The sequence below is a fragment of the Colobus angolensis genome, unplaced genomic scaffold (genome assembly GCF_000951035.1).
Source record: "Colobus angolensis palliatus isolate OR3802 unplaced genomic scaffold, Cang.pa_1.0 Scaffold54, whole genome shotgun sequence".
Taxonomy (NCBI): Eukaryota; Metazoa; Chordata; class Mammalia; order Primates; family Cercopithecidae; genus Colobus; species Colobus angolensis.
The window spans coordinates 1174191-1188597 of record NW_012118932.1 but is presented as its reverse complement, the minus strand read 5'-3'; the positions used below and the strand labels follow the sequence as shown (position 1 = coordinate 1188597).

Below are 14407 nucleotides of genomic sequence, written 5' to 3'. Positions count from 1 at the left end.
CTCCGGTGTCTGTGTACCTCATTCTTCTCAGTCATGGGACAAGAACTCAGAACTCATCAAATTCAGGAGTAAAAGATCTGTAACAATAGTGAGACCTCATCTCTGTTTTCATAAATTAAAACAAAAAACACCTAAAATATACATCATGAGATACTATAAATTGTATCTTAATGTGTATTTGTTCTCTAATGAAGTACCGTAGTTATTTATACCAGAAAGGGGATTCCTACATCTTGACCATTTATTTATAATAGTTATTGAATACCAAATGCCATGTACTAGGTGCTGTGGATAACATAAACATTAAAAATGTGGATCCTGCCCTCGAGGTAAAGATTAAGTGCCAGTGCTTTATTTGGGAGGTACAAATTCAGGACAACCAGAGTGAATAAAGCTGGAAGGAAGTTAGGTAGAGGAGGATGTGAAGTAATATATGGCGATGTGTTACCTTGCTGGCCTCACCTTGAAAATGAGCCAGAAGAGACACAGCAGCTTTTTCAGCAGGTACACTCACTCAGTCCTGCCTGTCTCCAGACACACTGGAGAAACCATCCTCGCATCCTTGGAAGGAAAGAGAAAAGGGATTTTAAGTCTTGTGCTTACTCAGTCCATTGGTTTCAGCTGGCAAAAGTTACTCCATGGGGAGTGAGCGCCCCCCATACTCGCAGCATGCATTACCCAGGCCCTAGCAGCCACTGAGAAGTCAGCTCCCGCGTTGTTCAGAAGTGGCAGGAGAAGCCAGAGATTCCAGAAATGCAACTGGTGAGCAGAACAAATGATTACGGGTACAGAAAACAAACAAGGTGAAGGAAATCTGAGGAAGTACATGAAATATATCCATTACACAAGACACAAGCACCTGAAGATAGAAATCAAAATCTAGGAGTTCAATAGTAAAACTGCAATAAAAATCAGTATCACTGGGCAATATATGATTGGGTGAATTTAGAAAAGGGGCATCACTGGTGGTGGGAAGTGCATTAAATTGCACATAAAAGTGCACTCTGGAAGAAGTGAATTTTTTTTTTTTTTGAGATGGAGTCGTGCTCTGTCAACCCAGGCTGGAGTGTAGTGGTGTGATCTGGGCTCACTGCAATCTCTGCCTCCCGGGTTCAAGCAATTCTCCTGCTTCAGCCTCCCGAGTAGCTGGGATTACAGGCAACTGCCACAACGCCCAGCTAATTTTTGTATTTTTAGTAGAGATGGAACTTCACCATATTGGCCAGGCTGGTCTAGAACTCCTGACCTCGTGTTCTGCCTGCCTTTGCCTCCCAAAGTGCTGGGATTATAGGTGTGAGCCACCAAATTGATGTTTGAAGTAGGCACAGCCACAAAGTAACCCATTTAGGATGAACTGAGAAAGCAATGTCATGAAAGCAAAACGTATGGATGACAGAGAATAAATCACAGTTGCATGTTTAAAAGAATAATGGGAGATTCCATGGGAAAAGCACGTTGTGGACATATTAGGAAGCCTGAAGGCTGGGTGCAGTGGCTCACTCCTGTAATCCCAGTACTTTGGAAGGCCAAAGTGGGTGGATCACCTGAGGTCAGGAGTTTGAGACCAGCATGGCCAACATGGTGAAACCCCATCTCTACTAAGAATACAAAAATTTGCCAGGCATGGTATTACAGTGCACATGGTATTACAAGGCATGCGCCTGTAATTGCAGCTACCTGGGAGGCTGAGGCATGAGAATCGCTTGAACCCAGGAGGTGGAGGTTGCAGTGAGCTGAGATCGCACCACCGCAATCCAACCTGGGTGACAGAATGAGGAGCTGTCTCAAAAAAACAAACAAACGAACAGAAAACGAGCCTGAAATTCCAAGCTAAGGGGCTGATACTGTAGACAACTGGATGACAGTCCCAGGTTTCTTTTCTTTTTCTTTTTTTTGACACAGGGTCTTGCTCTGTCACCCAGGCTGGAGTGCAGTGGTATGATCACTGCTCACTGCAGCCTTGACCTCCTGGGCTCAAGTGATCCTCCCACCTCAGCCACCAGAGTAGCTGAGAGTACAAGTGTAAGCCAGCACATCCAGTGATTTTTTTTATTTTTTGTAGAGACAGGTCTCACTATGTTGCCCAGGCTGGACCTGAACTCCTGGGCTCCAGTGATCTTTCCACCTTGGTCTTCCAAAGTGCTGGGATTACAGGTGTGAGCTATCACAGACAATAACAGGCTTCTGAACCCACATTGAAATAAAAGCTCCCAAAGATTTCTACCAAGGACCCATGTCTCCTTGTTTTTCTCCACCTGGAAACCGTTCCTCTACCCAGCCTGAATGCTCTCCGCAGTCTCAAAACAACGTAAAGTCTGCTTTCACGCACAGTGACTTTCTTTTCTCTTCCTTCACACTGATTGAATGTTCCCTCAAAAAATACAGGTCTGGAGCTGGATATGGCGTTGCAAGCTCTAGACCCAGCTACTCCAGAGGCTGAGGCAAAAGAAACCCTGGAATCTGGAGTTGTAGTCCAGCCTGGACAAAACAGTGAGACCCCAATTCTTTTATTTATTTATTTATTTGTATTTTTTGAGGTGGAATTTAGCTCTGTCCCCCAGGCTGGAGTGCAGTGGCACAATCGCGGCTCACTGCAGCCTCTGCCTCCCAGGTTTAACGATTCTCCTGTCTCAGTCTCCTGAGTAAGTGGAATTGCAGGCGCTTGCCACAATGCCCAGCTAATTTTTGTATTTTTAGTAAGGACGGGGGTTTCACTATGTTGGCCAGGCTGGTGTCGAACTCCTGGTCTCAAGTGATCCGCCTGCCTCAGCCTCCCAAAGTCCTGGGAGTACAGGCTTGAGCCACCGAGTCTGGCATTTTTTTTTTTCAAAACTAGTCTCACCTTTTTTTTTTTTTTTGAGATGAGTCTCATTCTGTCCCCCAGGCTGGAGTGCATCGGGGTGATCTTGGCTCATTGCAACCTCCGCCTCCTGGGTTCAAATGATGTGAAAGCCTAATTCTAAAACAAAAGAGAAAAAAAACCTCAGGGCCCAGCACACCAACTCTAAAACAAACCATAAAAACCTCAGGCCGGCCCAGCGTGGTCACTTACTTCAACATGCATAAAATGTGAAATTATATTCTTGTTAATCTCCTTTGTAGAATTTTGATTGTTGAAACTTAACAAACTATATATTATCTAAATGATGCCCATGAATAATATCTAAGCTCTCAGACGGAGAGAGCCTTGACATTTGTTGCCCAAGCCAAAGGGCCTCAGGCCCTTTTAGAAGGGAAGGCAATTAATTCTAAAACAACCTACTCTGGGCTGCAGACTTTAAGTGTCTGGGCCATACAGAAGGAACTGTAAGCGTGTGTTAAATTGTCCCAGGTTTCTGGATTCTCTGACCACAATATTTCTTCGAGATGTTTTTTAAAGAATTTTGGAAAGCGACCTAAGCAGCTTCGTTACAAATCAATAGAAACAAAAACGTACTCACAAGGGTACTGAGGTAAGTATTACAAAAATTTTTGGCTTTTTAAAAATTTTTTTGAGAGGAAGTCTCGCTCTGTTGCCCAGGCTGGAGTGAGTGGCGCCATCTCTGCTCACTGCAAGCTCCGCCTCCCGGGTTCACTGCAAGCTCCGCCTCCCGGGTTCACGCCATTCTCCTGCCTCAGCCTCCCAAGTAGCTGGGACTACAGGCGTCCGCCACTTTGCCTGGCTATTTTATTTTTTATGTGTGTGTGTATATATATGTGTGTGTGTATTTTTTTTTTTTAGTAGAGACGGTGTTTCACCGTGTGAGCCAGGATGGTCTCGATCTCCTGACCTCGTGATCCGCCTGCCTCGGCCTTCCAAAGTGCTGGGATTACAGGCGTGAGCCACCGCGCCCAGCCTTTTTTTTTTTTTAAAGACAGGGTCTCGCTGTCGCCCAGGCTGCAGTGCAGTGGCACGATCTCGGCTCAGTGCAACCTCCGCCTCCCAGGTTTAAGCGATTCTTCTGCCTCAGCCTCCCAAGGAACCTGGACTACAGGCGCGCACCACCAGGCCCGGCTGATTTTGTATTTTTAGTAGAGACGGGGTTTGGCCCTGTTGGCCAGGCTGGTCTCAAACTCCAGACCTCAAGTGATCCACCCGCCTGGGCCTCCCAAAGTGCTGGGATTACAGGCGTGAGCCACTGCGCCCGGCCGTGTTTGGCTGTTGAATTTTTTTCGCGGTTTCCCTTTTTCTACCCAGAAACCAAGAAACCAGGGGTGTCTGACGCCTCGCAGAAATCTCTGGGAAAAGTCAGGCTCCACCCAGGCTGCACCGGCAGGAGCTGCGACGCCGGGGCTGGGCCGTCTCCGGCTGGGAGGGCGCGCGGACGGGGCGCAGATCCCGGAAGTCCCGCCCCGGGAGCGTCCGCCCTTGGGCCGCTTTCTGGGTGGGAAGTGCGATTTTGGCGGGCGGTTGTGACGTTGCTAGCGCTTGCCCGGTGGCTGCTGCGCTGCCGCAACGAATAGAGCTTCTGGCTGCGTAAGAAGGACCGGGGCGCGGAGCTCTGGGAAACTGCGCCAGGCGCCGGAAAGCTGAACCCGGGAGTCGCGCGTCGCCCCCGCAGCAGCGCTAAAGCGGAAGTTCTGCAGCAGCTGGAGCCCGGGGTTCCTCCCGGAGCCGCGTCCCGGGGCCGGGCTGCCCGGAGCTGAGCGGAGCATCCTCTCCGGATGAGGGGAGGAGGGGACTTGGCGCGTTCCCCTCGCTGCACCGGGAGCCGCAGCCGCAGTGTTCACGCCGCGGTGCAGCCCGGCACCTCCGACGAAAGCCTGCAATCGTTGGCTTGCCGGACGTTTGCCTTAAAGATGGACAAAGACGCCGCCCTCCGGGGTGTTCCTGTTTGCCTGACCCTGAGAGCGCCTTTTTGCTTCAAGACGTGTTGGATGCCCCTGTTCTCCGAATTCTGATACGCTTCTGGGCACGATATTGAAGCACAAAACTGTGCTTTTGCTCTCTCTGTGGTTGGCCGAAAATAGGATTCTTTTTCGCGCAGGTGTCGTCGTTTAGTCGACTTTATTAACATACTAAAATGGCTCTACCCAAAGGCGCCATCCCCTCGCGGTCCGAGTGCCAGTGCGGGATCTGCATGGAAATCCTCGTGGAGCCCGTCACCCTGCCGTGCAGCCACACGCTGTGTAGACCGTGCTTCCAGTCGACCGTCGAGAAGGCGAGTTTATGCTGCCCCTTCTGTCGCCGCCGGGTGTCTTCGTGGACTCGGTACCACACCCGAAGAAATTCTCTCGTCAACATGGATCTGTGGAAGATCATTCAGAAACACTATCCCCGGGAGTGCAAGCTCAGAGCGTCTGGGCAAGAATCCGAGGAAGTGGGTGAGTAAACCCCGGCGTGTTTATTGGCCAAAAGCCGCAAATCTTTGAAAAGGTGAATCATCACTTCTCCATTTAAAAAGTACAAACAAACCAAAAAGCCCCACTGGTATTTGTCTAAATAGTTCTCAGAGGTTTGGGAGTTTATGGGTCCCCAAATGTCGATGGGTTATAAAGTCAAGGGCAAGATTTTGTCCCTTGTCACAATGCCCGCGCAGTGTTCGATTGGTGTTTGTTGTTTTAAAAATTAAAGAATTGCCCGTCTATAGCCTTCTTTTTTTTTTTTTTTTTTGAGACAGGGTCTCGCTCTGTCGCCCAGGCTGCAGGGCAGTGGCGCGGTCTCGGCTCACTGCAGCCTCCGCCTCCCGGGTTCAGGCGATTCTCCTGCCCCAGACTCCCGAGTAGCTGGGACTACGGGAGCGCACCATCGCGCCTGGAATTTCTGTATTTTCGTGGAGACGGGTTTTCACCATGTTGGTCAGGCTGGTCTCAAACTCCTGACCTCAAGTGATCCGCCCGCCTCGGCCTCCCAAAGTGCCGGGATTACAGGCGTGAGCCCCCGCGCCCGGCCTCTGATTTACTTATCTGTACATCTCCATTCACGTAATTCTTTATTCTCCTAATCATGCAACGAGCCGATCGTGACCATCCTGGCCAACACGGAGAAACCCCGTCTCTACTAAAAATACGAAAATTAGCCGAGCGAGGTGGCGGCGCCTGTAGTCCCAGCTGCTCCGGAGGCTGAGGCACGAGAAAGGCGTGAACCCGGGAGGCGGAGCTTGCGGTGAGTCCAGATCGCACCACTGCGCTCCAGCCTGGGCCACAGAGGGAGACTCCGTCTCCAAAAAAAAAAAAAAAATCATGCAACGAGTCTAAAATCGCTTTTTTATCACTAACCCCTACACCCGGTGGACTCAGGAGCCCCAAACTGAACGCTTGACTCTGTCCTCCGCTAATGTGAGCAATAAGCCGTGCAGTGGTTCCTGTCCGGGCGCAGGATATGGTGTCTGTGCTCTCTCGTGTACGGGTCTTTTTTAAAAATTTTTTTTGGTCACAGTTATATGTGTACCTGCCTTTTAAACATTTATGTATTTTATTGTGGTAAAAAACCAAAATTGCCATTTTACCATTTTTAAACAATAGTTTAAGAAAAACAACTTTATTGAAATACATACCGAACAGCTCACCTGCTAAAAGTGTGCGGTTTGGCCGGGTGCAATGGCTCACAGCGGAGCTGGGAGGATCGCTTGAACCGAGGAGTTGAGACCAGTCTGGGTAACATAAATTCAATAAAATTTTTAAAAGTGTGCAATTTAGTGGTTTTTGGTATATTGCATTATTAATTTTTAAAATATTGTCCAAAATATATATAACAAACTGACATTTTAACCATTTTTAAGTACAATTCAATAGAATTAATTACATTCACAATGTAAGCATCACCACTGTTTCCAAAATTTTTTCATCACCCCAGATAAACTGTAACTGTGAAGCACTGACCACCCATTTCACCTTTCCCCGTAGCCCCTGGCACCTTCTATTCCACTTTCTGTCTCTACGAATCTGGCAATTCTAGGTATTTCATATAAGAGACTTATACAATATAGGATCTTGTATGTCTAGCTTATTTCACTTAGCGTGTTTCTGAGGTTCATGCACAGTGTGGCATGGATCAGTACTTCATTTTTCGGGCTGAATAATGATTTGTTTTATGGATATATTTGTTACATTTTGTTTATCCATTGGATGGACATTGGTTTTTTCACCTTTTCGTTATTTGAATACTGGCAATACGAACATCTGTGTACAAATATTTGTTTGAATACCTGTTTTCTGTTCTTTTGTCTACATATCGAAGAGTGGAATTGCTGGATCCTATGGTAATTCTATGTTTAGCTTTTTGAGGAACTGCTACATTTGTTTTCTACAGTAGCTGTACCATTCTACATTTCCATTAGCAGAGTATGAAGTTTCCAATTTCTTCACTCCCTCACCAACACTTGTTATTTTCCGTGCCATCCTAGTACATGTGAACTGGTATCTTAACTGTGTTTTTAAAAATTGTGGTAAAATATAACCAGACTACCATTTTAACCATTTAAAAATGCTTTTATTTTTGACTAGAAAGAAGGGAGGAAAATTTTAACCATTTGCAATGGTATGGTTCAGTGGCATCACCTCCATTCACACTGCTGTGCATCCATCACCACCGTCCCATCTCCAGATCTTTTTAATCCTCCCAAACTGAATTTCCATACCCATTAAGCTTATGGTTCCTCCCTCCCCCTATCCCTGTCAACCACTGCTCTCCTTTCCATTTCTGTGAACGAAACTGCTGTAGGTACCTCCTGTAAGTGGAATTTTCATAGGTATTTGTCCTTTTGTGTCTGGTCTGTTTTACCTAGCATAATGTTTTCCAGGTTCATCCATATCGCATGTGACAGGATTCCCTTCCTTTTGAGGCTGAATAATATTCCAGTGTATGTATATGCTACATTAAAAGAAACCTATTCATCTGTCAGTGGACACTTCAGTTGCTTCCACTCTTGGCTATTAGAAATAATGCTGGTGTGAACTTGGGTGTACAAATGTCTGTTCAGGGGCCTGTTTTCTATTCTAGATCATATGGTAATTGGAATTTCTAGATCATATGGTAATTCTATGTGTAATTGGTTTTGGAAACCACCATACTGTTTTCCACAGTGACAGTGCTGTTTTACATTCTCACCAACAGTGCATGGGTGTCCAGTTTCTCTGCACCTTCGCCAACACTTGCTATTTTCTGGGTTTTGATAGTAGCCATCGTAATGGATATGAGATACTATCCCATTGTAGTTTTTATTTGCATGTCCCCAATGACTAAGGATGGCGAGCATCTTTGCATGCGTTTATTGGCCATTTGTATATCATCTTTGGAGAAATATGAAATATCTATTCAAATCCTTTGCTTGTTCATTCTTTTTGTTTCTGTTTTTCTCCCAAAACCTAGAAAAAGCCACAACTTTGCCTGTCATTTAATCAGGTTGTTTTTTTGAATTGTGGGCGTTCTCCTGCCTCAGCCTCCCGAGTAGCTGGAATTACAGGCATGCGGCACCATGGCCAGCTAATTTTTGTATTCTTAGTAGAGACAGAGTTTTACTGTGTTGGTCAGGATGGTCTCAATCTCTTGACCCCGTGATCCGCCTGCCTCGGCGTCCAAAAGTCCTGGGATTACAAGTGTGAGGCACCGCGTCCGGCCTGTTTTAGTTTTTATCCACCGTAGATGAGCTTTTTCCGTTCTGGAACTTCATATAAATGGAATTCTTTTTATTTCCTAGGGCTACCGTAACAAAGTACCACAAACTTAGCAGAAGTTTATTCTCTTTCAATTCTGAAGACTAGAACTCCAAACCCAAGATGCCAGCAGGGAGCAGGGACGTGTACATTGAAGGTTCTAGGAGAGAATCTGTTCCGTGCCCCCTCTCCTTAGCTTCCAGTGTGGCTGCCATCCGTGGTGTTCTGGTTTGCAGCTGAGTCACTCCGGTCTCTGCCTCCATTAGCACACGGAGCCTCCCGGTGCGTCTGTCTTCACATGGCCGTCTCCTCTGTGTGTCTCTGATTTCTTACTGGGACACTGGTTCTGCTGGATTGAAGGCCCTCTACTCTTTGTATGGACTCCATTATATCTGCAACAACCTGTTTCCAATAAGAGCACTGGGAGTTAGGACTTCAGCGTATCTCTTTGGGGGTTATTCATCATAAGGTTCAATTTTTTTCTTTTTTTTTTTTTTCCTTTTCTGAGACATACTCTCGCTTCATCACCCAGTCTGGAATGCAGTGATAGGATCTCGGCTCACTGCAGCCTCCGTCTCCTGGGTTCAGGTGATTGTCCTGCCTCAGCCTCCTGAGTAGCTGGGATTACAGGCACGCAACACCAGGCCCAGCTCATTTTTGTATTTTTAGTAGAGACGAGGTTTCATCATGTTGCCCAGGCTGGATTCAAACTCCTGACCTCAAGTGATCCACCCTCTTCGGCCTCCCAAAGTGCTGGGATTACAGGCGTGAGCCACCGCGCCCAGCCTAGGTAGTCGTTTTTTAAGTATTATTCCGCTGTTGACGATGCTGTATATTATTGGCCATTCTCCACTGATAGTGCCTCAGTTGCTTGCAGTTTTGGATATTATGAATAAAGTTGCTGAGAAGATTCTTGCACAAGTTTTTTTGTGTGTATGTGTGGCCTGATGTTTTCAGAGTTTTTTTCGGTAAATACTGAGGAGCTGGAATTATGCAGCATAGAGTAGGTACACGTTTGGTTTTCTAAGAAACTACCGGCCAGGCACAGTGGCTCACACCTATAATCCCAGCGCTTTGGGAGGCCAAGGCGGCTGGATCACGAGGTCAGGAGTTCAAGACCAGCCTGGCCAAGATGCTGAAACCCCATCTCTACTCAAAATACAAAAATGAGCTGGGCGTGGTGGCGGGCACCTGTAATACCAGCTACTCGGGAGGCTGAGGCAGAGAATTGCTTGAACCCAGGAGGCGGAGGCTGCAGTGAGCCGAGATCGCGCAACTGCACTCTAGCCTTGGTGAGAGACCGAGACTCCATCTCAAAAAAAAAAAAGAAGAAACTACCAGATCTTTTTTGAAAGTGGTTGTGTCATTTTGTAATCCCACCAACAGCATACAAGTTCTGGTTTCTGTATATCTTACCAACTTTTTATGTTATCAGTCTTTTAAAATTTAACCATTCCAGTTGTTTTTTATTATTGATAGTAGTATCCTGTTTTAACTTCAATTTCCAGGTGACTAATGATAGTGTTCTTTTTCATGTGCTTATTGGCAGTTTTGCTCTCTTCCATTGTAAAGTGTCTGTTTAATTCTTTTGCCCCTAAATTGTTTATATTATTCAGTTGCAGACATTCTTTATATATTTTGAATACTGGCACTTTGCCAGGTATGTTTTGATGAGCTGAAATTCTTAATTTTCATGAAGTCTCCTCAACTTTTCCTTTTATAGTTTACTGCTTTTTATGGCCTGAGAAACCTTTTGCTACGCTCAGGCTAAGATATTGCTATGTTTTTTCTGAAAGATTTATAGTTTTACCTTTTTTTTTTTTCTGAGACAGAATTTTGTTGTGTCGCCCAGGCTGGAGCACAGTGGCGCTATCTTGGCTCACTGCAACCTCCACCTCCCGGGTTTAAGCGATTCTCTTCCCTCAGCCTCCCGAGTAGCTGGGACTACAGGCATGCACCACCATGCCAGGCTAATTTTTGTATTTTTGGTAGAGATGGGGTTTCGCCATGTTGACCAGGATGGTCTTGAAGTCCTGACCTCATGATCCGCCCGCCTCAGCCTCCCAAAGTGCTGGGATTACAGGTGTGAGCCACTGCGCCCGGCCAGTTTTAGCTTTTATGTTTAGGTCTTTGATCCATTTCAAATTAATTTTGAATATTGTATAAGAGGAGGTTGAGGGTAACTTTTTCCCATATGGGTATCAGTTATTCCTGTACCTTTTGTTGAAAAGACTTTTTAAAAAATATAATGTGGGTCTATTCTGTTTCATTGATCTATTGATTCTAATATTAGTGTCACACTGTCTTGATTACTGTGAATTTAGAGTAAATCTTTTTTTTTCTTTTTGAGACAGAACCTTGCTCTGTCACCCAGGCTGGAGTGCAGTGGCGTGATCTCAGCTCACTGCATCCTCTGCCTCCCAGATTCAAGTAGTTCTCCTTCCTCAGCCTCCTGAGTAGCTGCGAATACAGGCATGTACCACCATGCCTGGCTGATTTTTGTATTTTTGATAGAGACAGTAGTTTCACCACATTGGCCAGGCTGGTCTCGAACTCTTGACCTCAGATGATCCGCCCACCTCGACCTCCCATTACAGGCGTGAGCCATCGTGCCCTTCCTCTGTGTATTTATTCTTTGTAGAGACGGGGTTTTGCTATGTTGCCCAGGCTGGTCTTGAACAGCTCACCTTAAGCAGTCCTCCCGTCTCAGCCTCCTAAAGTGCTGGAATTACAGGCCTGAGCCACCTATTTAAATTTTTAAATCAACTTACCAGTTTCTACTAACAGCCTGTTAGGAGTTTGATTGGGGTTGCATTGAACTTAATAGAACAATTTGGGGAGAATTGACATCCAAACAATAGAGTCCTTGTATCCATGAAAATAGTGTATTTCTCCGTTTGTGTAGGTCACCTTCAATTTTTTTCAGTAATGAAGTTAAAATAAGGTCATTAGAATGGGCCCTAATCCATTATGACTGGTTTCCTTATAAAAAGGAGAAATTTGGACACAGAGACAGACACGCACAGAGGGAAGATGATGTAAAGACACAGAGCGCCACGCGAGGCTGGAGGACTGGAATGATGTGTTCACAAGCCAAGGAACGTCTGAGGTTATCAGCACAGCGTCAGAAGCAAGGAAGAGGCAAGGAAGGATCCCCTACAGGTTTCAAAAGTGTCATGGCCCTGCTGACACCTTTATTTTGGACTTCTAGCCAGAACTGTGAGACCATAAATTTCTGTATTTTCAAGTCACTCAATTTGTGGTACGTTTCTATGGCAGCCCTAAGAAACTAATATTTATCCCTGATTATATTACGACTTTTGAGACTGTTTTAAGTAAAATTTTGTAAATGTTCGGTGTTGTTCATTGATAATTTATAAAATTAACTTTGTTAACACGGAACACATAAAGTGAATCTAGTCATTTACTTTATGTATTCTTAATTTATAGAAGGAAGGTTGTAAGAAAGCACATATATGAAATAGCTTTAAAAAATGAAGGATTTGAAAGTGAATTAGTGTGATGGAGACAGGTGTGTTTTACATTTGGATTTCTCAAAAAAGAATCCTATAGTAGGGAAGAATCAGCCTTAGAATGTCTAAATTTCCTTTCTGTTTGCGACTATCGTAAAAATTGATCCAGGCAAGAATCACAAATGGATGCCAAAACCCCTCCTTGAAAATTTGATGGAGAACTGAAGACTCATATAGTCTGAAAATATCACCTTACAGATTGCTTATTAATTACAAAGGGTAAAGGATAGAGTTGAGAAGCCTGTTGTCACGGTAACGGAGTGATCACTGTTAACGTTATCCATGGAACAGACACACACTGTGGCCTCCTGATAGGATGAGTGTCAGGCATAGCCTGAATCTAATTGTGAGAAGACAAAAATCCAAGTTGAAATTCTATAAAACGTAGTTGTTAGTACCTCAAAAATGTCAATGTCATGGAGGCAAAGCCTTAGGAATCGTTCTAGTTTAAAGGGAGGTTAAAAGAGAATGACAGCTAAATGCAGTGCATGACCCTGGATTAGAACATGGATTAGGACAAAGATTGCTATTAAAGACATTATGGGGATAGTGGGTGAAATTTTTATCATTGATATGATAGGTAATATATCATTGTTAATTTTGTTGAACTTGATCATTGTATATCAAGATCAGGAGATAAGGACAGCATCTCTTATGAGGTGTACACTTAAGGATTTGGTGAAGGGTTATGATCATGCAACTTTCAGATGGTTCAGAAAATACACACGAAAGACAATGTGGCAATTTAAAAACTTAATGAATCTAAATGCAGGTTAAATGGGGGTTTATCATACTATTTTTGCAATTTCTGTAGATTTGAAAATTTTCAAAATAAATATTGAGGCAGAAAGTGCAAATTTATTTTATGTTATTTTATTTTTGAGACAGGGTCTCACTCAGTCGCCTAGGCTGGAATGCTGAGGAGCGAACTCGGCTCACTGTACCCTCCACCTCCTGGGCTCAAGCCATCCTCCCACCTCAGCCTCCTGAGTAGCAGGGATCACAGGCACACACCACTATGCCAGGCTAATTTTTTTAGTTTTTTGTAGAGATAGGGTCTCACTATATTACCCAGGCTGGTCTTGAACTCCTGAGCTCAGGAGTTCATCCTGCAGGAGTTTCACCACGTTGGCCAGGCTGGTCTCGAACTCTTGACCTCAGATGATCCACCCGCTTTGACCTCCCAAAGTGCTGGGATTACAGGCGTGAGCCATCGTACTGGTCCTCCGTATATTTATTCTGTGTAGAGACGGGGCGTAGAGGCGGGCAGATCATCTGAGGTCAAGAGTTCAAGACCAGCCTGGCCAATGTGGTGAAACTCCTGCAGGAGTTCATACTCCTGCCTCATCCTCGCAAAATGCTGGGATCACAGGCGTGAGTCAGCACTTTGCCCCTGATTGTCATTTATAGCCACACTACTTGGTGATGATCCAGCCACATTGATGTACATACTGTTTCACAAATCATATGCTTATTTTCCAGAGCAGTTTTGGGCTTTTTATTTTTTAACTATCTCATGTTTTGCACCCTGTGCCCAGCCCAGGAATGCAGATTTAACTGGGAGAAGGGAGCTGCCATTTAGGTGGTGCTACAAGCAGTCTAGTTCAGCGATGGGAGGACAGTTTTATGAACAGCTCAACTGTTCAAGTTAAGGTTTATTATTTATTTATTTTTATTTTTCATCCAGTATTATACATGCGGGTCTTTAACTAACTTGGATTTTTCCTTCAAAATAAAATAAAAAGCATGGGGATATATTTCCTTAAATGAGTCCCGGCTGCCTCGGAAGAACACTTGCTGTGAAGAAGCAAAATATCGAGTGTAGTAGGAACGTTTAACTGAAGTGGGTTTCAGCAGAAATTTTAGAGTTAACCAGAACTGAAGAGTGTCGAGAGTTATTTCCAACAGATGGCAGAAATTGTATAGTCACTTTCTATAAAACAGATATTCAAATTCCTCATAAAATTAGAATTAAGAAATAGCAAGCAGGCCAGTTGCAGGGGCTCACACCTGTAATCTCGGTACTTTGGGAGTTCGAGGCAGGCAAATCGCTTGAGCCTGGGAGTTTGAGACCAGCCTGGCCAATATGGCAAAACCCCTCTCTACAAAAAGTACAAAAAAAAAAAAAAAAAAAGCCGGGTGTGGTGGCGGGCGCCTGTAGTCTCAGCTACATGGGAGGCTCAGGCAGTAGCATTGTTCGAGTCTGGGAGGTGGACGCTGCAAAGAGCTGAGATTGCGCCACTGCACTCCTGCCTGGGTGACAGAGTGAGAATGTTGTCTCAAAAAAAAAAAAAAAAAAA

The 14407-nt window shown here is 45.0% G+C and overlaps 1 protein-coding gene across 1 annotated transcript in view; it reads left to right on the top strand.

The window, feature by feature from the left end:
- The first annotated feature begins 4345 nt into the window (after nucleotides 1-4345).
- The window catches only part of LOC105525505 (E3 ubiquitin-protein ligase RNF168), a 33455-nt gene continuing 23393 nt past the window's right edge, over nucleotides 4346-14407 (top strand). Inside the window, exon 1 of the mRNA XM_011961173.1 lies at nucleotides 4346-5304. Within this exon, the coding sequence (XP_011816563.1) occupies nucleotides 5004-5304 (301 nt within the window). The 5' untranslated portion in view covers nucleotides 4346-5003. The remainder of the gene's footprint in view (nucleotides 5305-14407) is intronic.